General features: G+C 39.6%; 1 protein-coding gene, 1 long non-coding RNA gene and 1 pseudogene across 2 annotated transcripts in view; 1 reads left to right on the top strand and 2 right to left on the bottom strand.

Moving 5' to 3' along the window:
- Nucleotides 1–40: 40 nt before the first annotated feature.
- On the bottom strand, nt 41–26,525 carry LOC134810555 (uncharacterized). Its single transcript, XR_010158933.1, has 4 exons — nt 26,332–26,525; nt 22,244–22,750; nt 19,660–19,918; nt 41–388 (listed from the first exon to the last, which is right to left on the bottom strand). It is a non-coding gene; the product is annotated as an uncharacterized LOC134810555 (long non-coding RNA).
- LOC100615872 (phosphatidylinositol N-acetylglucosaminyltransferase subunit C-like) lies at nt 11,426–13,142 on the bottom strand (annotated as a pseudogene).
- The window catches only part of SLC26A3 (solute carrier family 26 member 3), a 37,711-nt gene continuing 28,382 nt past the window's right edge, over nt 17,847–27,175 (top strand). The window contains exons 1-2 of the mRNA XM_016958023.4: nt 17,847–17,959; nt 26,515–26,733. Of these exons, the coding sequence (XP_016813512.2) occupies nt 26,603–26,733 (131 nt within the window). The 5' untranslated portion in view covers nt 17,847–17,959; nt 26,515–26,602. The remainder of the gene's footprint in view (nt 17,960–26,514; nt 26,734–27,175) is intronic.

The following is a 27,175-nucleotide window of genomic DNA, read 5'->3' as shown; positions in this document are numbered from 1 at the left end:
GTGTATATAAATCAAAGACCAATTCAGTTGCACAACCAAGTGTAAGAATTGTATTTATTTAAGGGCGCCTATGGAGAATTTTGGTGGCAGGAGCAGTGCTGATCTGTATGAACGTTGATCATCCCAAGAAATGCTGTATCTGGGGCTCAGGAGGCAGAGCAGTTCCTAGGAAATGATCTACATGCAGAAGAAACCGGGACCCTGAAGGTTCAAGGCCAATGGAGGCAAGGTAGGCCCCAGTTCATTCTTACACACTTCAATTGGGAGAAACTGAGGGTGGTCTATGAGCAGAGAGGAGAGAGTCTGAGGACTTCTATATTGAATACCTGGCAGAGCCAGGTAGTATCTCCTTTTACCCAAGCTTTGGTTGGCTCTGGGGATCTCCTTACTGCTTACTCAAATTACAGCAAGGAGAGTTTACAAAAGGGTCTCAAGGATGGAAGTTAAGGGGTTTGACTGTGGGAAAACTTGTTCCAGGGGTAGCCCCTAACTCTGCCAGTCCAGATCCATGGTAACAGCAACAACCATCTCTTCTCCTTCAGAAGAAATTCTCCAAGAGCCTCACCAGCTCACCAGCTGTCATGATGCCAGTTTTGTCAAACTGTGATTCCGGAGTAGGGTCATAGCACAAAAGGGACTTAGCAAAGGAATTCAATGATGAAAACAGTATTTCAGAAAATTAAACTTGATAGCAGCATGTAGTATGAATTAGAAGATATAGTAGCAATAGGAAAAAACCCTAGAGAGAAAGTAGAAAATGGTATTTATTGAGCACACACTCTATGCCATAATTTTGGTTTTCTTACATAATTTAATCCTAAAATAACCCGTCTTCACTATGTAGAAGTTATTATTCTTATTTTACATATGAACAAATTAAAGGGTGATTAGGTGGCTTACCCACATTCTCACTGCAAATAAGTTCAGAATCAGGGCAGAGGCAACCTTAATGGAGATGGAAAGATGAAGCTAAGAGACACTGTGGAGGAGGAAGGGGATTTGGTGACTCCACAAGACAGTCAAAAATGAAAGAGGAATCAAGGCTGATTTCAAACTCCTAAGCCATGGTGTTAAAAGAGTAATGCGAATGAAATTGGGGAAACCAGGAGATAAATTTGTAGGAAAGAAAGGAGTGGTTTTTTTCTAATGTTAACAATAAAACTATAAGTATTTTTTAAAATTCAGCAATACAATATGATTTACATTGAAAAGTAAAAATCTTCTTCCTTTTCTCATTCCCACTCTCAAATCTTAGTGACTATTCACTGCCTCTTGTGTATTCTTCCTTAAAAGTTTCTTTCACACAAATAATGATCATACACTACCAACTCTTATTTACGTTGCCATTAATAGTATATTTTTAAGCTAGAGCTTTCCAGGTGTGCCTCATTCTTTTTAAAAGCTGCATAGTTTTTCACTGTACTCACTTATCCTTAACCAATTCTGTACTCAGTTAAACGTAACCAATTCTGTATTGATAAGTATTTTGGCTGTATTTAGTAGGATTGTTTATGGTGTTGTTTTTGCCACTGTTATTACTTACAACTACAAAACATTGCTGCAATGCAAATTCTTGTATGAAATTTTTCTTTTTCTTTTTTTAATTTTAATTTTTATTTTTGAGTTGGTCTCTCCTTATGTTGCCAGGTTGTAGTGTAGTGGCTATTCAGGCACAATTATAGTGCCCTACAGCCTCAAACTCCTGGGTTCAAGCAATCCTCCCTTCTCAGCTTCCTGAGTACTGGGACTTCATGTGTGTGCCGCTGTGCCCAGCTTCATTTTTAACTGACATATAACAATTTTACATATTGGTGGGTTACATAATAATAATGTAAAATGATCAGATCAGGGTAATTAACATATCTATCATCTTGAACATTTATCATTTCTTTGTGTTGGGAACATTCAATATCCTCCTTCTAGTTGTTTGAAACTATATTATTATTAACTATAGTCATTCTACAGTGGCATAGAACACAAGAACTTATTTATTCTATCTAGCTGTAATTTTGTATCCTTTAGCAAGTCTCTCCCTATACCCGTCTTCCTTCTATCTTTCACAGCCTCTAGTATCTCCTGTTCTACTTTTTACTTCTATGAGATCAACTTTTTTTTAACTTCTACATGTGAATGAGAACATGCAGTGTTTACCTTTCTGTTCCTCCTTATTTCACTTAACATAATGACCTCCAGTTCCATCTATGTTGCTGCAAATGACAGGATTTCTTTTTATGGCTGAATAATATTCGACTATGTATGTAAACATTTTCCTTATGGCTCTTTATGGTTCGTTCATCTGTTTTGGGCCACCTATGTTGATCTCATATCTTGGCTGTTGTGAATAGTGTTGCAATAAACTTGGGGGTGCAGATGGCTCTTTGATATACTGGTTTCCTTTCCTTTAAATAAATGCCTAGTAGTGGGATTGCTGGATCGTTAGGTAGTTCTGTTTGTAGTTTTTTCCAGAACCTCCATACTGTTCTCCATAGTGGCTGTACTAATTTACATTCCCACCAACAATGTATGTGTTCTCATTTCTCTGCAACCTCACCAGGATTTATTTTTTGTCTTTTTGATAATGGCCATCCTAAGTGGATCATTGTGGTTTTGATTCTGATGATTAGTGATGTTGAGCATTTTTTTCCTATATTTGTTGGCCATTTATATGTCTTCTTTTGAGAAATGCCCATTCAGAACATTTGACCATTTAAAAATCAGATTGCTTGGGTTTTTTGCTGTTCAGATGTTTGAGCTCCTTGTATATTTGGATATCAATCCCATGTTGGATGAACAGTTTGCAAATATTTTCTCTCATTCTGTAGGCTGTCTTTTTACTCTGTTGATTATTTCCTTTGCTATGCAGAAGCTTTTTCATTTTATATAATCCCATTTGTTTATTTTTGCTTCTGTTGCCTGTGCTTTTGAGGTCTTATTCATAAAATCTTTTCCCAAACCAATATCCTCAGGCATCTCCCCTGTATTTTCTCCTAGTATTTTAATGGCTTCTGCTCTTACATTTAGGTATTTGATCCTTTTTAGTTGATTTTTGTATATGATGAGAGATGAGGGCCTAGTTTCATCCTTCTGCATATATGAATATCCAGTTTTCCCAGCACCATTTATTGAAGAGACTGTCCTTTCCTCCAATGAGTGTTCTTGGTGCCTTTATCAAAAATCAGTTGGCGTATGAATTCACTTATAGGTTGTCTATTCTGTTCCATTGGACTATGTGTCTGTTTTTATGCCAGTACCCTGCTGTTTTGGTTATTATAGGTTTGTAGCATATTTTGAAGTCTAGTAGTGTGACGCCTTCAGCTTTGTTCTTTTTTTTCCTCAGGATTTCTTTGGCTCTTTGGGATCTTTTTGGGTTCTATACAAATTTTAAGTTTTTTTTTCTATTTCTGTGAAGAATGTCATTGATATTTTGATCAAGATTGCACTGAATCTGTCAATTTATTTGGGTAGTATTGTATGCAATTTTAAAACATATTTATGAACATGTATTTCTTTTTTTTTTTTTTTTTTTTTTTTTGAGACGAAGTCTCGCTCCCACTGTCCCCTGGGCTGGAGTACAATGGTGTGATCTCGGTTCACTGCAACCTCCGCCTCCCAGGTTCAAGGAATTCTCCTGCCTCAGCCTCCCAAATAGCTGGGATTACAGTCACACACCACCACACCCGGCTAATTTTTTGTATTTTCAGAAGAGACAGGGTTTCACTATGTTGGCCAGACTGGTCTCAAACTCCTGATCTCATGATCTGCCCACCTCAGCCTCCCAAAGTGCTGGGATTAGAGGTATGAGCCACCATGCCTGGCCTATGAACATGTATTTCTGAGAGAAATTCATATTAATGGCAGAGCTGGCCGGGTGCGGTGGCTCACGCCTGTAATTCCAGCACTTTGGGAGGACGAGGTGGGCAGATCCCCGAGGTCAGGAGTTCTAGACTAGCAGCCTGGCCAAAATAATGAAACCTTGTCTCTACTAAAAATACAAAAAATTAGCCAGGTGTGGTGGCAGGCGCCTGTAGTCCCAGCTACTTGGGAGGCTGAGGCAAGAGAATTGCTTGAACCCGGGAGGCGGAGGTTGTGGTGAGCCGAGATTGCGCCGCTGTACTTCAGCCTGGGTAACGAGAGTGAAACCCCATCTCAAAAAAATAAATTAATTAATTAAATAAAATAAATGGAAGAGTTAGGTCAAATAATTTCTTTTAAATTATAATAAATGTCTTTTAAATGTTAATAAATATTACCAAATAAACATACTAACAAATAGCCATACCTACAGAACACAGGGGGGCCTTACTCTCCACACTTTTATTATTTTATTTTATTTTATTACTTTTATTTTATTTATTCTTTTGGAAATGGAGTCTCACTCTGTCACCCAGGCTGGAGTGCAGTGTTGTGATCTTGGCTTGCTGCAACCTCTGCCTCATAGGTTCAAGTGATTCTCTTGCCTTAGCCTCCCAAGTAGCGAGGATTACAGGCGCCTGCCATCACACTCAGCTAATTTTTGTATTTTTAGTACAGACGGAGTTTCGCCATGTTGGCCAGGCTGATCTTGAACTCCTGACCTCAGGTCTTCTGCCCGCCTTGGCCTCCCAAACTGCTGGGATTACAGGCGTGAGCCACAGCACCCAGCCAGAATGTGTATTTTCAAACTAATTCATCTTGCCAAACTGACACATGAATAATGTGACTATATTGTTTTAAGTTGCTGCATGAAATGTTTTTTGAGTTTGAGGAGCTGCAAGGTCACTTACAAAGAGCATTCTTGTAGGTAGTTAGAAGTATAGGATCTACATTTGAATGAACAAGGAGGAGTATAGATGTTGATTTTGGAATCATGCCCATGAAAAACTAAAGTGTTCTAAAAGAGTAAGTGTACAGTGAAAAGAGCAGAGGAACAAAACTAAGCTCTGGGAATGAGAAGTGATGACAGAAAGAAGAAGATGAATCAGCTATAAGGAAACTATAAGGCCTAGGAAAATTCGGAGAAACTTAAGATTACAGAAGGCAAAAGAGGAGAGTCCAGGAAGTGAGACGTGTCACATGTTGCATCAAGAACTAGGAAAATAACCAAAAAAGAAGTTATTTGCTTTGTCAGATAAATGAAAACAGGTTTATTCAGTTTTATTATCCATATGGTGGAACTCATGTGAGCCACATCTATGGTTGAAACCTTTGCTATTTATTAGAAAATTCCACCATAACATGACAGATGAGAAACCCAGCTAGCTCTTTAAATTTTTCCAGAGACGAAGTTGGCCCATTTCCAGAACGTTAAATAATGCTGGCAATAAAATGGAGGGTAGTTTTGAAATGACCATTCTCACCATCCCATCCCAATGTACCCTGCACACCCATTGTTTTACTAGCAGTTGCACCTTTAAAATGAAGACTCTAGCAATGCAAGGGAGGCCCGAAAGGTTGAGGATAAAAGGTTATCGTGTTACATTTAAACATATAAAATTTAATCTTTATTCCAATATTGCTATAAGAAGTCTATTCATACTGCTACACATAATAAAATGAACTGAAATAAGAAGCAATAAAGAAATCATGACTTATTCTTGGAATGAGAATCATGAACCCTAGGTGACTAATGTCAAGACTGTGCAAAGTGTACTTCCTGCCAGTGTCTTAGCATCGCCTCCCACTCCCTTCCTCAACCACCCACACCCTCCATATATATCTGAAGATGACTTCAACTCCACTATGCCTCTCCAATCCAAGCTCTTCCAATGGAAGAAGAATGCCTTATAATTGTATTCTACAGGATTATTTCTTGTCTTCCTTTTGTACTCTCAAGACTCAAGTTTGACCAAGATAAAAGACATCAGAAAATATAATTTGTTTCTGACTGGTGATTACTCACTGATTTTACTTTTTGCTCTCTATTCTAAAATATGAGTTTTCATCTGATGTCCCTGGACTCATCTTTGTGGTGGTGGTGGTGGTGTTGCTGCTGCTGTTTTAGCTTTTTAAGAGATAGGATCTTGCTGTGATGCCCAGGCTGGACTGCAGTGGCTATTCAAAGGTGCAATTATAGCGCACTACATCCTCAAACCCTCTGCGCTCAAGTGATCCTCCCACCTCAGCCTTCCAAACAGTTGGGGCTACAGGCACACACCATAGTGGCTGGCTCTGGACTCATCTTGACACTGAGAGGGATTAGTAGAAATTCATATTAAATTTAGGAATTATATATTTGCTGCGTTAGACTCCTTTTGGGGTCAATCTTTATGAAGTATATAATAATAACTGTCTTGGCCGGGTGCAGTGGCTCATGCCTGTAATTCCAGCACTTTGGGAGGCCGAGGCAGGTGGATCACCTGAGGTCAGGAGTTCGAGGCCAGCCTGGCCAACATGGTGAAACCTCATTTCTACTAAAAATACAAAAAAATTAGCTGGGCGTGATGGCAGTCACCTGTAATCCCAGCTACTCGGGAGGCTGAGGCAAGAGAATCACTTGAACCCGGGAGTTGGAGGTTGCAGTGAGCCGAGATGGCTCCATTGCACTCCAGCCTGGGCGACAGAGCGGGGCTCTGTCTCAAAACAAAAACAAACAAACAAACAAAGAATAACTGTCTCATTTCCAACTTAACAGGGAAACAGAAAGAGATGCTCTGAATGGACACACTGGATCCTTGAAAATGAAGCCTGGAGTCTATTAAAAAAAATCAGTATGATTTGAAGTCAAGGCATAATAGTAAGTCTAGGGGAGGTGAAGTTTTGTTCCCTCCATGACCAAGAGATTTGCCTCCCAGTGTAATTTCTGCCCATTTTGTCAATGATGTTTGGGGATGCACCTGCAGTCAAACACTGACTGGTCAACTCAGGAGAAGGAAAACCAAGCTCATTATTTAAATGTAGTCCACTAATTGTTACACACAAATTGTCATAATTGGCCAGTCAGGCTAGCCACAATATTAAGTCTCTTAACTTTACTCTATAACTCTTCATATTTCTTCACATATGCAAGTCTGATGAAAACTATGGACACTTTCCCCTGAAAAATTCACATTTGCATACCCACCCCACCCTCTGACACACAAACATGCACACACATGTCTTTTGTAGAGCTTTAATAGATACCCTGAATTCTAACCACGTATCCCTGGGGGTGCCCAGACAGGCACTTCTGTTACCTTTAGATGAGTTTGAGTCAGGAAAATTTTATCCAGAGATTCTTCTAGTAAAATTCAGCACAGCCAAGAGGCCATGCCTTTCAGGCTATAGAGTAGGGTGATACCACACTACTAAATATAAAAATACCTCTCTCAAAAGTGATATGAGTAATGTGCTGTCACATCTGGAACAACCCCGTGGGTGGAAAACTTGATGGCTTGGGAGAACATGGAAGGACCTCCAAAATCCCCTTTTTTAAACAAGTGCTAATTTTCTTCTTAAATTGAGTACACGTCCAGGCTGGGCATGGTGGCTCACGCCTATAATCCCAGCACTTTGGGAGCCCAGGCAGGCAGACTACCTGAGGTCAGGAGTTCAAGACCAGCCTGGCCAACACGGCAATACCCCATCTCTACTAAAAATACAAAAATTAGCCCAGGAGCAGTGGCTTACACCTGTAATTCCAGTACTTTGAGAGGCGAAGGCAGGAGGATCATCTGAGGTCAGGAGTTCGGGACCAGCCTGGCCAACATGGTGAAACCCTGTCTCTACTGAAAATACAAAAAATTATCCAGGCATGGTGGCACATGCCTGTAATCCTAGCTACTCAGAGATGCTGAGGCAGTAGAATCGCTTGAACCATGCAGGCAGAGGTTGCAGTGAGCTGAGATGACACCACTGCACTCCAGCCTGAGTGACAGAACAAGACTCAGTCTCAAAAAAAAAAAAGAAAAGGAAAAAATTAAGTACACTTCCTTCCACCATAAATGGAAGAACAGAATAAAACAGGATTTTTTTACCTCAATCCAAATTTGTAAATGGGGTCACATTAAGATTTCAGTATAAATTTGAAATCTTTTAAAAGAAAGATTGGTGATTCTAGTCTATCATATTTATGCTTTAAATTAATATGCTTGCTTATTTGTTTATTGACTCAACAACCTTATTGAGCACTGGCTATGTGCCCAGCACTATGCTAGGCACATGGGACAGGAAGATATATAAATAAACACAGTCCATCTCCAAGAAGTGGGAGAATGGTGAGAAACCAAGAGTATTTAATGCAAGGTATAATGTCAAGGGATAAAGTGCGACAAGCTAAAAAAAGAACTGTTTTCTAGGATATACAGGTAAGTCAATACATTTGTTGTATTAAGCCTTAAATATTAAATTATTAAGTGTGCTTCTAAGTTATAATCATACAATGGCTTTAAATATAGTTTAGTAACATATACTATCAAAGCTTTAACTCCATGAAACCTGGGCTAAACTTTTAAAGGATATTCCTTATTTTGGTGTTTGAGGAAAAGTTTTTGCTTTTTTTTTTTTTTTAAAGAAATAAAATGAACACCCATCATAACGGCTAAAACTGAAAAGACTGATAGAGCTAAATGGTGGCAAGGATAGGAGCATCTGGAACTCTCATATGTTGAGTGTAGGAATTTTAATCGGTAAAACCACTTTTCAAAAATTATTTAGCAGTTTCATATAAAGTTAAACATATTTCTATGCCATGACTCAGCAATCCTCCCAGGACCCAAGAGAAATAAAAATATGTTCACAAAAGACTTTTATAAGAAAGTTTGTAATAGCTCCAAATTGGAAACAATCCAAACTTCATTAACAAGACATTGTATAAACAGAGTTCGTCATATTCATACTAATGGAATACTATTCAACAATAAAAAGAATGGGCAACCAATACACATAACAATATAGATGCACCTCAAAAACACTGTGCTGTGAGATAGCAGCCAGGCACAAAAGAGAACGTACTGCACGTCCCATTTGTATGAAGTTCTAGAACAGGCCAAACTAATGAAAGATGATAGAAATCAGAACAGAAGTTGCCTCTGGCAGTTGGCTGTGATGAACTGAGAAGCACGAAGGAATTTTCAGAGAGAGGAACATTCTCCACTTCGGGAGGGTGAGTGTTACACGATGTGGTAGGCAGAATAATGGCTCCCAAAGATGCCCACATCCTAATACTCCAAACCTGAGAATATGCTACCTTTTATGGCAAAAAGGACTTTGCAGATGTGATAAAGGTTAAGGACTTTGCCGGGCGCAGTGGCTCATGCCTGTAATCCCAGCACTTTGGGAGGCTGAGGCAGGCAGATCACGAGGTCAGGAGTTCGAGACCAGCCTGGCCAATATGGTGAAACCCCGTTTCTACTAAAAATACAAAAATTAGTCAGGCATGGTGGTGCATGCCTATAGTCCTAGCTACTCGGGAGGCTGAGGCAGAAGAATTGCTTGAACCCAGGAAGTGGAAGTTGCAGTGAGCCGAGATCATGCCACTGCACTCCAGCCTGGGCGACAGAGCGAGACTGTCTCAAAAATAAATAAATTAATTAATTAATTAAGGACTTTAAGATGGGGAGATTATCTGGGTGGGTCTAATCTAACCATATGAGCCCTTAAAGTACAGACCTTTCCCTGGCTGTGGGCAGAGAGAATGGTATCAGACAAAAAGGGCAAAAAGATACAATATTGCTGGTGCTGAAGATGCAGGAAGGGGTCATGAGCCAAGGAATGTGGGTGGTCTCTAGAAATTAGAAGAGACCAGGAAATAGATTCTCCTTCAGAGCCCCCAGAAAGGAACACAGCCCTGTCAACACCTTGATTTTAGTCCAGTGAGATTCATATCAGTCTTCTGACCTACGGAAGTGTAAGATAATAAATTTGTGATGTTTTAAGTTATTACATTTGTGATAATTTGTTACAGGATCAATAGAGAACTAACACACATAGGTATACGCATTTGTCAAAACTCATCAAAAGGTACATTCAAGATCTATATATATATCACTGCATGTAAATTATATCTTGTTATGGATTGAACTGTGTTCCCCAAAAAGATATGATGAAGTTCTAATCCCCAGTACCTCAGAAAGCCTTTATTTGGAAATAGGGTCATTGCAGATCTAATTAGTAAAGATGAGGTTATACTAGCGAGTGGGATAGGCCCTCAACCCAAAATGACTAATGTCCTTACAAGAAGGGGAAAGACAAAGATATACCGTGAGAATGCCATGCAGTGACAGGGGCAGAGACTCAAGTGACACAGCTGCAAGATGAGGAATGCTAAGAAGTGATCACCAGGAACTAGAAAGAGCCAATCAGGGATTCCACTCAGTGTCTGCTGGGGGTGTGGCCTTGCTGACACCTTGATTTTGGAGTTCTAGTCTCTGAAACTATAGAATAAATGTCTATTGTTTGAAGTCACCCAGTTTGTGATACTTTGTTATGGCAACCCTAGGAAATTAATATATATCTCAAAAGTTTGTTTAAATCTGGAGTAACAAAAAGAAATAAAATATTACAGATACAGTTGAAGCCCCTTTCATAGTCCTGCCAGTAAACTTCCCTCTCTCCATGGAGGTAACCACTATCCTTAATTTCTTATCTATCATTTCATTGCTTATTTTTATACATTTGCTATATATCTATGAATCGAGCATTTTTGCATGTTTTTATTTTTTCATTTATTGGAACAAAAATAGAAACTCCTCATTTCTTTCTTTTTTTTGATAAGTGTATGGCTACAATGATTTGATATGTGTACACATTATGAAATGACTACCACAATGAAGCTAATGAACACCTCTATCACCTCACAGTTACCTTTTCTGTGTACATATATGGTGAGAACACTTAAGAGCTACTGTCTCAGCAAATTTCAAGTATACAATACAGTATAATTAACTGCAGTCACTGTGCTATACAACAGATCACAACAATTCATTCATCTTATAACTGACAGTTTATACTCCCAGACTCTGTAAACCACCACTTTATTCTCTGTTTTTATGAATTCAACCTTTGTTTTGTTTTTGTTTTTGTTTTAATGTATTGCAACCTCCATCTCCTGGGCTCAAACCATCCTCCCACCTCAGCCTCCTGAGTGGCTGGGATGACAGGCGTGTGCCAACATGCCCAGCTAATTTTTAAAATTTTTTGTAGAGATAGGGGTCTCAAACTGGACTGATCTCAAACACCTGTGCCCAAGCAATCCACCCGCCTTGGCTTCCCAAAGTGCTGGGATTACAGGTGTGAGCCACCACGCCTGGCCTGTACTGTTATTTTTTAATAGAAACCACATCACTTCATTTGTTACAGCAAATAATAAATAAGACACAATAATTCAAAAGGGACCCAAAAAGCTTTCTCATCCCACAAAATAACAGAAAAGATAAGCACCCAAGCCTTTGGTTAATTTTTTCCTTTGATCCCTGTTCTCTCACCCACATTGGCATGCTGCTTCCAAAATAGAACTTTGCCTTTAACTTTTACACGAGGTAAGATGCTAGTCCATCAACTTGCCTTCATAATGTAATGGAGGTACCTAACTTAGCTGAGGCACCTGGACAAGAATTTGATTTCAACTTCATCCTAAGGCCCATGACTGGTTTCTTTAAAAAGCTGCAGGTGAATGAGGTAGAAAGGACAGAGACATGAGATGGAAACTAGAGAAGGACGAAGAGGATGACTCCACGCACTATAGGACCGCAGGCCTCTCAAGGCTGAAAACTCAAAGAGCAGTGTGACACCCACACAGCTGGGGAGAGCACATGCCTTCAGTTTCTCCTGTAACATGGGCCATGGGGCAAAAATCTGGATGGCAAATGTCACCATGATGAAGGCATACAGGGACCAGGGAAGGCATGAGGACAGGCAGACAGAAGCAACGATGGCCGTGTTCAAGGACAATGTGATGGCTACAACGGCAGCATTGGTGCCACAGTGAAAGCAGATGAGGTGGCCTAACAGCGTGAAGACTAACACAGCACAGATGGTGTCAGTGCTGACAGAATGTCAGGGTCTTCGACACTAGCAAACAGCCATAAATGAAAGTAATGAAGACTACAGGCTCTTCAAGTCAGCCCACCAGACATGCCCACTCTACTTCCACCCTTCACCTCTAATCAAGATCAAATAAAACATATGCAGTCAGTGAAGAAGCCAGGCCAGTCCCAGAAGGCCAGTGGGAGACCAGAAACCCTTTGTCCATGTAACATCAGATAACCACAAAAACATAGACACCACGCAGCTGATGGATCACCACACTCAACTCAAATACCCCAGTCCAATATTGGTATTTCTGAGCACAGCTCTTTCAGGTCCACATAATTATCAGGGAAGGGCTGTCACTCACCTAAGGGCTTCTGCCACTTGCCCTCCTTAGTGTTAGTTACAGGTTGGCATGATTTCTTTATGCACTGTCTACTGTCCTATTAATGAAGAGTAGATAGCAGATAAAAGATATTAGGCTATTTATAAGGTCAGTAGACTATCAACCAGACTATCTAGTGGATTAAGGATATTTATTTTTTTTTTGCTATTATAAATATTGCATATTTATATATGCTAGAAATATTCATTAACATGAGTCAATGTTTGTTAAGGATACATACTAGTGGAATTGCCAGGTCTTAGAAGATATATATCTTCAATTTGACAAGACAGTCACACGCTGCTATCGGAAATGACTGCCCCAATTTACAACTCACAACGATAGTATAGGTGTTCCTATTGCTCCACAGCCTCTGTGACACTTGGTATTTTCAGGCATTTCATTTTTACCATCTGATAGACAAAAGCAGATTTACCATAAAGCAAATGAGGTTTAGGCTTCAGGACCTTTCATTTGCATGGGCCCCTTCAAAGGCCCTGTAGTTAATTTTATATGTGAAATTTTGTAATCTTTTTCTTAAAACGACATCCACAAATTGCATAATCTTCATGCTCCACTGAAGCTAGTTACAGCCCTGCTAATGATGGATCTGAAATGTATATGGTTGTCCTTACTTTTCCCTGATTACTAGTGAACTTGAACATATTTTCATATGTTAATTGGCACTTCAAGTTTTCTGTGAATTTTGCCTTTTGTTTATTGATTTGTAGGAGTTCTTGATATCTTCTGGATATTAATCTTTTCTAAGACTTAACTGGGCAAATACCTTGTTCAGTCTAGAGCTTGTCTTCACTTTTGTTGTGGTGTCTTCCATGATTTAATTTTAATAAAGATGGATTTGTCAGTCGTTTCCTTTATGATATGCACATTTACGTGACTTGTTAAGAAATACTTTTATTCCAAGGTTATAACAGCATACTTTTTCTTCTAAAAGTTTAAAATTTTACCTTTTCTATTTAGGCCTTTGGTCAATTGAAAAAATGTGTGTGTGATTGCTGTGAAATAGAGATCTAAATTTTATTTGTTCCACATGGATAGCCAGTTGTCTCAGCACCATTTATTGAATAGTCCATCTTTTCTCTAATGCCACGTAACCTCTATTATATATCAAGTTTCAATACATGTTTCTAGGCCTTCTGTCCTGTTCCATTGGTATGTTTATTTCCCACAGCACAAACATGTAACTGCCATAATTACTATAGCTTGATAATAAGTCTTTATATCTGCAAAATGTTTCCCCATTTTTTCTTCTTCAAAGTTGTCAACAAATGTTGCATGTTCTCACTAGTATGTGGGAGCCAAAAAAGTGGATCTCATAGAGAGAGAAAGTAGAAAGATGGCTACCCACAGGCTGGGAAAAGTAGCAGGGAGCGGGGATGGAGAGCTGTTGATTAATGGGTACAAACATGCAGTTAGATGGACGGGATAAGTTCTAGTGTTTCATAACACAGTAGGGTGGCTGTAGTTAACAATACATTATTGTATAGTTCAAAATAGCTGGAAGAGAAAATTTGGAATGTTCCCAAAACAGAGAAATGATAAATGTTTGAGGTGATAGATATCATTATTACCCTGATTTGATCATTACACATTGTATGCATACATCAAAATATCACATATATCCCATAAATATGTACAATTATTATGCATCAATTTCAAAAATTGTCTTGACTTTTCTTGGCCCTTTGTGCTTCCATACAAGTTTTAGGCCAAGTTTGTACAGTTCTATGAAAAAAAAAAAAAAAAAGAAAAGCTTTTTCATTGTAATAGCATTTATGTAATAGATTAATTTGAAGAAAACATCTATATGATATTGAACTTTCACACTCATGAAGATTTATGGCTTCATATTTTTCTTTTTTCCTTTTTTTTTTTTTTTTTTTTTTTTTTTTTGAGACGGAGTCTCGCTCTGTCGCCCAGGCTGGAGTGGAGTGGTGCGATCTCGGCTCACTGCAAGCTCCGCCTCCCGGGTTCACACCATTCTCCTGCCTCAGCCTCCTGCGTAGCTGGGACTACAGGCGCCTGCCACCACCACGCCCAGCTAATTTTTTGTATTTTTTAGTAGAGACTGGGTTTCACCGTGTTAGCCAGGATGGTCTCGATCTCCTGACCTTGTGATCTGCCCGCCTCGGCCTCCCAACATGCTGGGATTACAGGCGTGAGCCACCGCACCTGGCTATATTTTTCTTAGGTTTTGTTTTTGTCCTTTAATAATGTTTTGTAATTATCTCTATAAAGTTCATCATTATATATCTTTAGATAAGATTTACTCCAGCTAGGCACAGTGGCTTGCGCCTGTAATCCCAGCACTTTGGGAGGTCGAGGTAGCAGGATAGCTTGAGGCCAGGAGTTGGAGACCAGCCTAGAAAACATAGAAAAAACCCATCTCTACAAAATAAAATTAAAATTAAAAAATTTACTGCTGTAATCCCAGCACTTTGGGAGGCTGAGGGGGGCAGATCACAAGATCAAGAGTTTAAGACCAGCCTGACCAACATGGTGAAACTCCCGTTTCTACTAAAAATACAAAAATTAGCCAGGCGTGGTGGTGCACACCTGTAATCCCAGCTACTCAGGAGGCTGAGGCAGAAGAATCGCTTGAACCCGGGAGGCAGAGGTTGCAGTGGGCTGAGATCGCGCCACTGCACCCCAGCCTGGGCGACAGAGTGAGACTCCATCTCAAAACAAATAAATAAATAAAATTAGCCAGGTGTGGTGGCATGTGCCTGTAGTCTAAGCTACTTGGGAGGCTGAGGCAGGAGGATCACTTGAGCCCAGGAGTTCAAGGTTTCGGAAAGCTATGATTGAGCCACTATACTCCAGCCTTAGTGACAGAACCAGACCTTGTCTCTTAAAAATAAAAAACAAAAAGGATTTATTTCTACTAATCTTTGTAGCTTTTGTTGCTATTACCAATGATATCTTTCTTTTTATTACATTTACTACATGGTTATTATTAGTATATAGGAAGGCTATACACTATGTAATATATATAGTGTAATAATTTGCCTTTGTTCAGCTTGTATCCATCAATCTTGCAATACTCTCTTATTTGTTCTAAAATAAATCATTTTTATGCTGATCAATAATTCTGAGCCTCTACCTTTAAGTGCAATATTTTCCAGTTCTTCCATCAACCACATCTAAATACAAAATTTAATCAGTGTATAGTGGTTCTGAATAAATATTCTGTACATCTGTTAAAATTATAAAAAGCAGTATTATACAGTAAAGACATGACAAAGTTAGGCTTTCTGGATTCTAGCTGGCTTCAATAAAAGCCAATAAAAATTAAAAATTGAGATTTCACCACAAATGAAAACTCAATCTATTCATTTGTAAAATAGGAATAAAAATACTAAGCTATCTATGGTTGTTATGAGGATTAAATGGGATAAACCCAATAAAACACATTGCAAAGTTACAGCCCATACTAAACACTAATTAAAGTTAGCTAATATTGATAAAAGAATGATAAGTGGCACCACAACTCATTCAGTTACGCAGTTAGCACAGGTGTGAGCCAGATTTAAAAACACAGGTTAAATTAATTTCTAACAAACGCTAGTGACCTGTCCACATTCTTTTGGAATTGTCTTATATCAAACATAATTCGTTGATTGAACTGTCATTGAACCACTATTTATTGAGTCATTGTTCTGTGGTAGATTCATTCTAGGTACTGGGCATACAGCAGTGAATTCGCCAAAGTCCCTGCCTGTGTGGGGCTTTCATTCTAATGAGAAAGCCAAACATTAGCCAAGTAAATAATTGTGTATTTTTAAATTATGATGCTATGTTTTAAAAAGTACATGCAAATTAACCAAGGGACTTAAAAAAATACTCTGAGAGAATGCCACAAGAGGGGCTAATTGAGATTAGGAAGTCAAAGTGGTTCTCCTTGAGAAAGTGATGTTGAAGCTAAGTAACAGCCAAACCGAGAGAGAGAGAGAAGTGCATTTAAGCAGAGAAAATGATGTCTGCAAAGAGTGGGCAAATTTGGGACTACAGGAGGCCACCATGGTGGGAGTGGAGAAAACAAAAGTAAGAGCAGAGTCAGATGAAGTTGGAGAGTTGTGCAGGGGGAGATCATGCAAAGACTTTGGAGGCCTGTTTTCCTCTGTGTAATCATCAGCCCCACAAAGAGGACTAGTGTGAAAAGATCATTCTGATTAATGAGTGGTAAAGAGATGGGGAGGGCTGCGAGAGGAAGCAAGAAGTGCAGCAAAAGGTAAGAGTGAAGATGAAGAAAAGTGATAGCTTTGGGATGTATTTTGGAGGCATGCTCAATAGGGTTTAAGGATGGATTGGCTGCGGGTGGGGAGAAGGTCTGCAAGAAGAAGTGTCAGAGATGGTTCCCAGGTCTCTGACATGAGTAAAGGGGAATATTCTTTACTGAAATGGGGAAGACTAGAGATGGAGCAGATTTGGGAGGAAAGATCAAGAGGTCTTAATCTCAATATGTGTCGTGTTTGAGATGCCTATGAGGCATCCAAGCAAAGATGTGGAATAGGCAGTTAAATATGGGGACCTAGAGAGCTGGGGTTAGAAATCTGAATGTTGCTGGGAGCCATGGGACTCTTATTTAGGGTAAGAGGGTAGCAAGAGAGGAGAAGGAAATTCAGAACAGAATCTTAGGAAACGCCAAAGAAAGAGTTAGAGGAGAAATTGGCAAAAAGGATGAGGTGAAAAACAAGTGTGTTAAAAAATTTTTTTTAGCATTTCAAGAAGAGAAGATTTTAGCCCGGCATGATGGCTGAGGCCTGTAATCCCAGCTACTCAGGAGGTTAAAGCAGGAGGATCACTTCAGGCCAGGAGTTTGAGACCAGCCCGGGCAACACAGCAATACCCCATCTCTAAAATTAACTAATTAGTTAAATAATTTTTAAAATAAAAAGAGGAGTTCATGAAAGAGTAGTCAGCAATGCCAAATGCTTTTAAGTAAGATGAGAGTTGAAAGTATTCATTGTGTTTAGCAACACAGGGTTTATTGCTCTTAGGAAGAGCTGTGGTGGGGGCAGAAATTGGAATGCAGATGTGGCCTGTGGCTGGGAGTTGGGTGAGTGTTCCTAATGAGGGCCTTTATCATACCAGGAGTTAACCTATACACCACACTTCTGCAGCCCATGACAGATTCCATGGAGTCATCCAGCCAAAAAACACCACCACTAAACTCTCATCTAAACAGGTTGGTAAAATGTCAAGGAGATAACCCTTGAGAAGATTCTTTTTTTTTTTAAGTACACGTGAGCATCTGCTGTGCAATCTCTGCAAACCAATGAAATTACATACACACAAGTGCATTAAACCACCCATTGGTGGTTTAATCTCACAAGGAACTTGAGGAAGCAATTTTCATCATCACTTCTGCTGATCAAAGTCTCAAAGGTCAAGACCACATTGCAGTCTTTTCATTGTTGTAAAAGTTAATGAAAGTTAATTATTAAAGCTGACAGAAAGGTAATTTGTCCACTGTCTTACATAGCCTATATATAGACATCCCTATGCATATGGATGCACACAGAGCCTGTAGACCTGAGTGGATGGACACTGCCTCTTAGAACTAGAACTTAGAACTTTATCTTGAAAATGTACCACTGTTGCAGAAGCTCCTCACAGAGTATGTGTCAGGTAGGAACCAAATTTATGATTGTTATATTCAAACTGGTTTTCTGTTCCTTGAAAATGGTATTTTTTCTAATCAAAGCCTATTTAGGAGTTATTATGTTCTTGAGTTTATTCCATGTGTGTGAATATTTTGAATGAATCCACTAATAAGATATGCATGTATGTCTGGAGCGCTAGCAATGTGGAATAAATATTTAAGTAGACTTTAATTTAACAAGTAAATGGTTGTAGGCATCATTAAGTCTTAAATAGCCTTTTCAAATATATTAGTGTTCTTGTTTTAATTATTCAGATAATTCCTTTAATTCTCCACTCAAATCTGACTTTATAGATAGATTGTCTGCTCTGAGGGTTGGCAAAAAAAAAAAAAAAAAGCAAACTTTAAGGAAAGAGTTTCTCCAGGAGAGAGAATCACCTACTAGAAAGGATTCAGAAAGGCCATCTGGTCCCAGCCAGGCATAGGGATATGTATCTATAGTCCTAGCTACTCAAGAGGCTAAAGCAGGAGGGTAGCTTAGCCCAAGAGTTTGAGGTCAGCCTAGGCAACATGGCAAGACCTTGTCTCTTAAAAAAAAAGGGAGGGGGCAGGGGACATACGGTCTAGAAGTGAGAGATTTATCTGCTAGACATCCTAGAAAGTCCAAGACTAAGGGAAACAGGGAGAGAAGAAAAGGCAATGAGAGTAAGAAGGATAGAGACTGGAAAGAGAAGAGAGATGGGGAGAAAATGGTCACTGGAAAGTAGCAGAATGCCCTATGCCACAAGTAGTATAATATAATATAATATATTAGTAATGTATGGGTACTTATCCCATACATTACTAACTCTATCAAGATAAAATCTATTTTATTCTTTAAAATGTCAGCAAAAGATTATACAACTTTCTTTATATATGCAAGTGAGGAACAATTTATCAAATTATTGGACTAAATAATTCTCTTTTCTGAAGTAAGTTAGTCATTTGGAAAAACTGTGTCATGAAATTTGACTGCATAAAGATCAGTCCTTTTTTTTTTTTTTTTTTTTCTGAGACGGATTCTCACTCTGTCGCCCAGGCTGGAGTGCAGTGGCACAATCTCTGCTCACTGCAACCTCTGCCTCCCAGGTTCAAGTGATTATCCTGCCTCAGCCTCCCAAGTAGCTGATACTACAGGCATGCTCCACTGTGCCTGGCATTTTTTTTTTTTTTTTTTTTTTGTATTTTTAGTAGAGACGGGGTTTCGCCATGTTGGCCAGGCTGGTCTCGAACTCCTGACCTCAGGTGATCCTCCCACCTCAGTCTCCCAAAGTGCTGGGATTACAGGCGTGTGCCACCCCATCCGGCCAAGGATTATTCCTAATGAAAATTTAGGAAGCAACTAATTTGATTTCAGAAACAAGAAAAATGGGGTAACACAATACATACTTTGCCTTCTCCCTCTGGATAAGGGAATAAGTAAGTATATAAAGAAATGAACAAATGTTTAATACCTCCTAAACAGCTCATATTCGACTAAGAAACAAAATCATTCAGAAAATGAGAATGAATATTTTTCAATTACAAGAATAAATATGTAATAACACAGTCTAGTGCTTCTCTACAATAAAGGTCTTTGATTCTCCAAAGAGAAAAGAAGAGGCTCCTCTAGCCTCTGTGTCACTTTGTTGAGAAGCAAGGGGAAGAATAAAGCAAGTCACCTCAAGGAGATTTGTCCCCAGGCCACCAGGCTCATGTTTTGTGTTGTGGATATTGAGTGTAGGAGTGTGAGGCTTTCATGCTCAAAAGCAAGGACCCTGATGGTGCCTCACCTTGTTCTTTTACCTTGTCTCTCTTGGGGGTAGGGGCTGAGACCCCTGACATTGAATACGTAGCAGAGAAGAAGATGTAGTGGAGAGAGTCAGTTATTCACAAGATGTGGCTTCTCATGCTGGCTCTGGGAAGTTGAGAAAGTCATTTATCTTCTCTCATCTCCATTTCTTCATCTGTAAATTAGCGACAATACAGCCTATCTTGTCTGCCTCCATCCACAGTAATACTCAAGGAAGAAAAGTGAAAGTGCTCAGAAAATCTCAAAGCCTTACAGAAATGGCCAGGGATTCTCTTTCGCCTGCTGTGAGCCTACTGGGTGTCAAACCCCTTGCTATGGTGCATCCCATCATTTCTCTAATGGTTTAGCCTATGGGCCAACAAAGCCTTCTGTTTCAGTGTTTGGAACTCTCAATAACCTTTGACATGATTTGCTTATTGCCCACTGCTTTGTCATCACCCCTGCCAAACCTATCTGTTCTTTAAAGTCTAACCCAAGACTCACAGTTCCTTCACAAAACCTTCCTAACTCCAACCCACATTTACATCCCTTCTTCCAATTTATTATCTGCACCAATTATTTTGGGCACTTCTCCTGTGTATGTAAACTTTGGAGTTTAGGTCTACATCATTTATATATCTTTTGCTCATAGTTCAGTTTATTTCAACAAACTTTCTTGTATACTTACTATGTCATAGGACCTAACAAAAGAGGGAAAAATGGTTAAGATTTGGGCCTTGCCCTTGGGAAACTCAGTCTTAAAGGGAACAGAAACAGAAACAAATAATGTATGACATGGAATAGACATATATACAAGGTACTTACAAGAAGGAAATGATCAACTCTACCTAGGGATTCCATGAAGGCTTTACATCATTTTCTTATCTTCTACAACTGTGTTAGGAACTGAGTTCCTGACAAATAATAGGCTGATACATGTTTGTTGAAGGAATGAAGAAATGAATCAATGGTCAGCTGAGTTGTGTTTTGTTTGTTTGTTTGTTTGTTTGTTTTTAAAGACAGGGTTTCTTTATATTGGCCAGGCTGGTCTTGAACTCCTGGCCTCAAGCAATCTTCCCACTTCAGTCTCCCAATGTGCCAAAATTACAGGCATGAGCCACTGCACCCAGCTGTGCTGAGTATTTTTAAGAATGAATTGGAATCTACCAGGTATTGGAGAAGAAGAACACAAAGGAAATCATGTGTACAGAGATACGGAACTGTTAAATATCATAGTGTGTTAGGAACCTGCTGCAATTGTGAAGGAGGAGTGAAGAAGCTTGTGAGATAGACCAGAGCCAAAACATGAAGGACCTTGTATGCCATTCTAGGAAGCTCGGATAGATAGATTATTTTAAAACTATGTTAAAACAAACTGGGATAAAAATGGAAAACTGCTACTTCTAAAGATAAGCTCAGAGTAAACATAAAGTCATAGAAAAGTTGGCAGCACTAACATTTTCCAACAGGTTCCAGCTGACTTTTGTGGACCAGTTGTAAGTTCCGTCTAAACAGTCAATATTTAACTCACTTCTGAGACTGCTACCTATGAACTTAAGGCTAAGAAGCCTCCCTTTGTATACCCTGCTTTCAGTTTTAAGAACAGCCCTAGAAGGAAAATAATGGTCTCCTCCTTTTGCTATTAGGAAATTGAAGCCTTGGGCCGGGTGCTCATGCCTGTAATCCCAGCATTTTGGGAGGCCAAGGCAGGCAGACCACTTGAGGCCAGGAGTTCGAGACCAGCCTGGCCAACATGGCGAAACTCCATCTCTACTAAAAATACAAAAACTTAGCTGGGCATGGTAACAGGTGCCTGTAGTCCCAGCTACTCGGGAGGCTGAAGCAAGAGAATCACTTGAACCCAGGAGGTGGAGTTTGCAGTGAAATGAAATCGCGCCACTGCACTCCAGCCTCCACCCTGGGTGACAGAGCAAGACTCTGTCTCAAAAAAAGAAAAGAAAAGAAAAGAAAATTGATGGCTTGAATCACTGGCTTATAGCAAACATAGTTAAGATATGGCAAGGCAAGGATTTGAAACCTGGTGTGCTTAGTTGCCAAAGTCTCACTCTTTTCTGTTGTACCTCCCAATTAATTTAGGTTTGACTTCCTTCTTCAGCATCTTGGGCAATGTAGTAATAGAATTGATGAAAAATAGTAGTAACAATTATTGCCCACCTCAGCCTCTGACCCCTTCTGAGCTCTCTTAATCAACCTCAGTGCTGAGACCCCTCCGCTCCATTCACCACTCCAGCCCTCTCCCATTCTGATGCCATCATCTCCCTGCTTCTATCCAGCCTCACACTAACCAGAATGTGGAGCTTTTTGTGCGCTTGATTTCTGATTCCTCTGGCTGCCAATGGAGATCCCTCTGAAGGTGCTCACTGGAGCAATTATTCTGCTTGTTCCCCCATCTCTCACCCACTCCCCCAAGTACAGTTATCAGGACGCTGCTGTATTTCCCATTGTCCAAGGACTAATTCATGAAATAGGGCTGGCTTACCTCTGGTTTTGCACTGACTGGCTCAGAGATATTTTGAGATCCATGAGGTGAGTTGTGTTTTCAGCAGATTTCAGGCACAGTATGGCATTTTCAGTGATGTCTCTATCGAAGGCCTTCCTCAGCTTGAACAGCTATGAAGGGGTGATGCTGCTAGGAGCTGCCTTGTCCAAGAGTGGAGGCATCTAATGTGACTGCGGAGGGGCTGGGAAGTGTTCTGCACCCTTGCTTGTCTGCTGGTTTCAAATGACCGCTAATTAAAGACAAATCCTAACACCGCTCATCAGCATCTTGGTTCAAATTAGTTGTTTCCCAGCAAAAAGGGCAGACCTCTGAAAGACTAAAAGTCTTTCACAGAATAGATAAACACTGAGTGGGAAGGTCAGGGCCAAAAGACACTTCTCAGCAGAGCGGGGCAGGCAGAGTGGAGGTTCTCGTAACTGGAGGCCAGTCTGCAGGTTGGAAATGGGTGGAACTTGAAGTGGTGGAGAGGTATGTACATGAAAATCCCTAGAAATATCAAAAAGTTATTAATACATGGGAATAGTTAAACTGAGAAACTGAACTTCAGAAATTAATCCCAGGATTAAATTTCTGCTCAAAAAGGAAAAAAAAAAAAGCAGAGAACAACAATGTGTATGACTAAGCCACAGCACCAAGATATGTAGGTATATGAATGTCTTCATGTGTGTGTCTATGTATGTAATATATATATCATAAAGGCCAAAAAAATAATAAAAAGCACGTCATAGGGAAGCAAATAAAAGTGGAAATATATACAAACAAGGCTTGGGATTCTATAATTAGTAAGAGGAAGGGACTCTGTGAATGAATTTCAATCCCCAAATCCACTGACACCCTAAGGAACTCAGAGATCCATGAAGATAGAACATGAAAAGGCTTTTACATTAATATGGGCGTAATATTTGAAATTGGAATTGTGATTCCAGGAACCAGAAAAAAGTGTTTTCCAAGAATTTCTGGCAAAAATGTAACTTGTTCAGGTGAAAAAAGAGTTTAAACAATCTCTTTTTAATTCCTAATTAAAGATGAGCCGAGATCTCGCCACTACACTCCAGCCTGGGCGACAGAGCAAGACTCCGTCTCAAAAAAAAAAAAAAAAAGGTCCTGCTCAAGAATCTCAGAAATGATGACATGGAGAATGTCATTAATGACTATCTGGAACGTCTCTTCAGCAGAGGCACCATTGGGGTAGTTGATTCAGAGGCCCACATTGTATGTTACACATGGAGGCATAGCTTTTGGAAACGGGGATGGGTGCAAGGGGAAAACAGAAAGGCTGGAATGTGGCCCTCAAGATTTCTCTCTAAAGTCTGGAAAGATTTCTTTTCTTTTCTTTTCTTTTCTTTATTTTTTGAGACGGAGTCTTGCTCTGTCACCCAGGCTGGAGTGCAGGGGCATGATCTCAGCTCACTGCAACCTCTGCCTCCCGGGTTCAAGCAATTCTCCTGTCTCAGCCTCCCGAGTAACTCAGATTACAGGTGCCCGCCACCACGCCTGGCTAATTTTTGTATTTTTAGTAGAGACAAGTTTTCACTGTGTTGGCCAGGTTGGTCTTGAACCCCTGACCTCAAGTGATCCTCCTGCTTCAGCCTCCCAAAGTGCTGGGATTACAGGCGTAAGCCACCGCGCCTGGCCGGAAAGATTTCTTAAGCTCCCCTGATTCCTACCCTGAGCAGTCCCCTTGCAGGCAGTGCTTGGGTATGAGGAGGAGGCTTTTACTGGCAGGACAGCCAGAGTTCAGGCTCTTGATTCAGCTGGAGGTATAAGAAAGCCCACTAAAGAGACAGCCATAGCCATCCTCAGAGAAGGAAACTGATTAGAAATGAAGTTATATTTCTCCCATCACTGTCATCGGCAAAAAAAATTAAAATAAAAAAAAATACAACAGCCAGAAGAATAAAAGTACCTTCAAGATCTTTTTTAGGGAAGACAACTAATAAATTTCTGTGAACTCCTTGAGGAAAGCATGAGTAAAGCAAGCAAAGAGCAGAATCTTTTTTTTTTTTCCTGGCCATAGCAGCATCTGACAGAAGTACAAATACACAGTGCTGAAGTCTTCTTCATCCTAAGGTTGGCTAGGTTGGTTCCTTCAAAGGATTAAAGCTGTTCTTATAAGATATTCCAGATACCCTTTGTGAGAAATCCAAGATGTCAGAAGTGATTGACCATGGATTAGATCTTAATTATTATTGCCCCAACCATGTTGTTGGTAATCAGCCAAAAAAAGACAAAAATCCATGCTCTGCACAGCAATGCACAAGTCACCTCCACTTTGTGAGCAAGTTCTTCTGACAATGGGAAGTACTGTCTAGTTAGTGGGATTTGACCCCTGAAGTGTGGGTGGAGAGATAGAAGAGGGAATGGAAACAAAAGAGAAAACAAGCACTTGGGAGTGGCAGGGGAGGAGAGGCCCAGAAAGAATAGCAAAGGAGGATCTAAATGTCATAACCGAGGCCCTGGTGGTGCACCTTTCAGCAACTTGGGAGGCTGAGGTTGAAGGATTGCTTAAGCCTAGGAGTTTGAGGCCAGCCTGGGCAACATTTGAAAGATCCCTGCCTCTACTGAAATATTTTAAAAATTAGCAGGGCATGGTGGGCCACACCTGTAGTCCCAGCTACTCAGGAGACAGGAGGACCGCTTGAGCCTAGGAGTTAAGAGGCCATAGTGAGCTATGATTGCACCACTGCACTCTACCCCAAGCGACAGTGAGATCCTGTCTCTAATAATAATAATAATAATAATAATAATAATAAGGGAGTCATAACTGAGCTCAGAGGAGCTCACATTCTGGAGATCAAGCCAGAGATGTGGGGCAGAAGCAGTATATTGTGGTCAAAAGTGAGTACAGAGGACTTTAGAGGAAACTAGAAAATGGGATGGGAGAGAAAAATGAGTGATCAAAGAGAGGTCAAGTGGGGCCAGCAGTAGAGGCCAGCATCTGATTCCTGGTTATAACTTGAGCTCTGCAAACATGCTGAAAATCCCATAAGGTATATGAGGGCACGGTGTAACAAGATACTATCTAGTGTGAGATAATTCAATTAATCACTGTGATTGAAGTTGAGGAACAAAACTTGGGCATTATAAGTAGTAATACAGAACAAGATTAGAGGGAAAAAATGCTAGCAGTTAGTTGGAATGTTCTTCGATTATGTTCATATTGAACAGTAGAGAAGCTGCATGACATAGAAAAGAGAGCAAAGAAGTCTGAAAATGCAGGTACCATTTCTGCCATGTTAACAAGCTGTATGTCCCAAGAAAAAGTATTTCCAATTTAGTGTGGGTTTGGAGTGTGTGTGATTATTTTATCATTTGTAAGAATAAAATAATAATAATAAAATAATAAGTGTAACTGCCTCAAAGAATTGTGAAGGCTAACTTGGTAATGTGCATTTAAACATTTTGTCAAATTGATCTTTTAAGCATAATAGAAACAGGATTGAGATAAGAATTAAAAACTTAAACATTTTGTGTAGAAAATGCTAATAATCAAAATAATAACTACTATTTAGTAAATGCCTATAGTGTGTTGGATGTAAACCAGATGCTTTGGAAACCTTATTTAATCTTCACAATCACCTGAAACTTGAATATCTTTATCCCCATTATACAGGCAAAGCTCAGAGAGGTTAAGGAACTTGCCCAGGATCATTCCTTTAAAAAGACCTTATTACTCAAAAATGAAGTAAACAAATAATATTTAGTTTGTTTCATAGTTTCCTTAACTATAAATTGTAAAACTCTAACTCCCAGAAACAATAAGGAAATAACTGAAATAGGCAATACCTTTGAATTTCACAATTTTTTAATTTTACAAGGTAAAAGAATCAAATTTTAAAATTCTGTTGGGTAAATTGGAACAGTCTGGACTGGAGTTGGGGCAATAAAAAAACTTTAAATCTAACCTGTCCCAACACTTAAATGCCTTAACTTTGGAAATATTTCTGGGAAAAAAAGTTGATGAGAATATCTTGCCTTGTAAGTAAAAAATTGACTAATTGATTCATAAACTGAGTCAATTTTGTTACTTTTTGGCAAATTAAAAAATAAAGCTCTTGTTTACTTACCTAAAAGAGCCACGTCCAGCTCACTGGAATAAAACATCGCTGTCGCAAAACGCAATCTAGGTCCCTTAATCCTGCCTTTTTTGATCTTAAAAGGTGGTAACATTCAGTTCGGAGCTCACTCATCTGTAAATTGCATCACATTATCTCTGAGTTATTTAAGAAGCAAGCTCTGTTTGGTTTCAGGCATTTTTAACCTGCTAAAGGCAAGAAGAAGTGTTCACCACATAGTTGCAAAGGTCTTCAACTTGCCACAGCCAACAGAAAAATCAAAATGATTGAACCCTTTGGGAATCAGTATATTGTGGCCAGGCCAGTGTATTCTACAAATGCTTTTGAGGAAAATCATAAAAAGACAGAAAGACATCATAAGACATTTCTGGATCATCTCAAAGTGTGTTGTAGGTAAGATATTTTTTAAAGTATTGGCATTAGGAATACATTTTTGAAGCACTTTCCCCTCAATTTTCTAACTTTCCAACTCTCCTTTCTGGCTCTAGTCCACAGCCTACAGTCCTTTCCTCTTTAGTTTCCAAACCTCCTACTCCCTGACAGAGTTGGAAAGGTAGTGTCTAAAATGAACCCCATCTCGGCTTATCAACACGGTCTTTCCAAATCAGACAACTAACAGATGGGGACAGAGGAAAATTCTCATTTGAAATATTGCATGATTTGAGCTGAGGATGACAAATAGGTCTATTATGGTTAAAGAAAAGCAAGCATTTTAAAAAATCCTTTGTTGGTGACCAGAGGGCAGCTGATTATGGGTAAAGAATGTGACTGGGAGTGAAATTACTAGTTTAATCTTTAGCATATTACCAACTTTACCAATTTCCCACCGACAGGT

The sequence above is a fragment of the Pan troglodytes genome, chromosome 6 (assembly GCF_028858775.2).
Source record: "Pan troglodytes isolate AG18354 chromosome 6, NHGRI_mPanTro3-v2.0_pri, whole genome shotgun sequence".
In the NCBI taxonomy this organism is placed as follows: domain Eukaryota; kingdom Metazoa; phylum Chordata; class Mammalia; order Primates; family Hominidae; genus Pan; species Pan troglodytes.
Note: the sequence above shows the minus strand (reverse complement) of the source record. Positions and strands in the feature narration are given on the sequence as shown.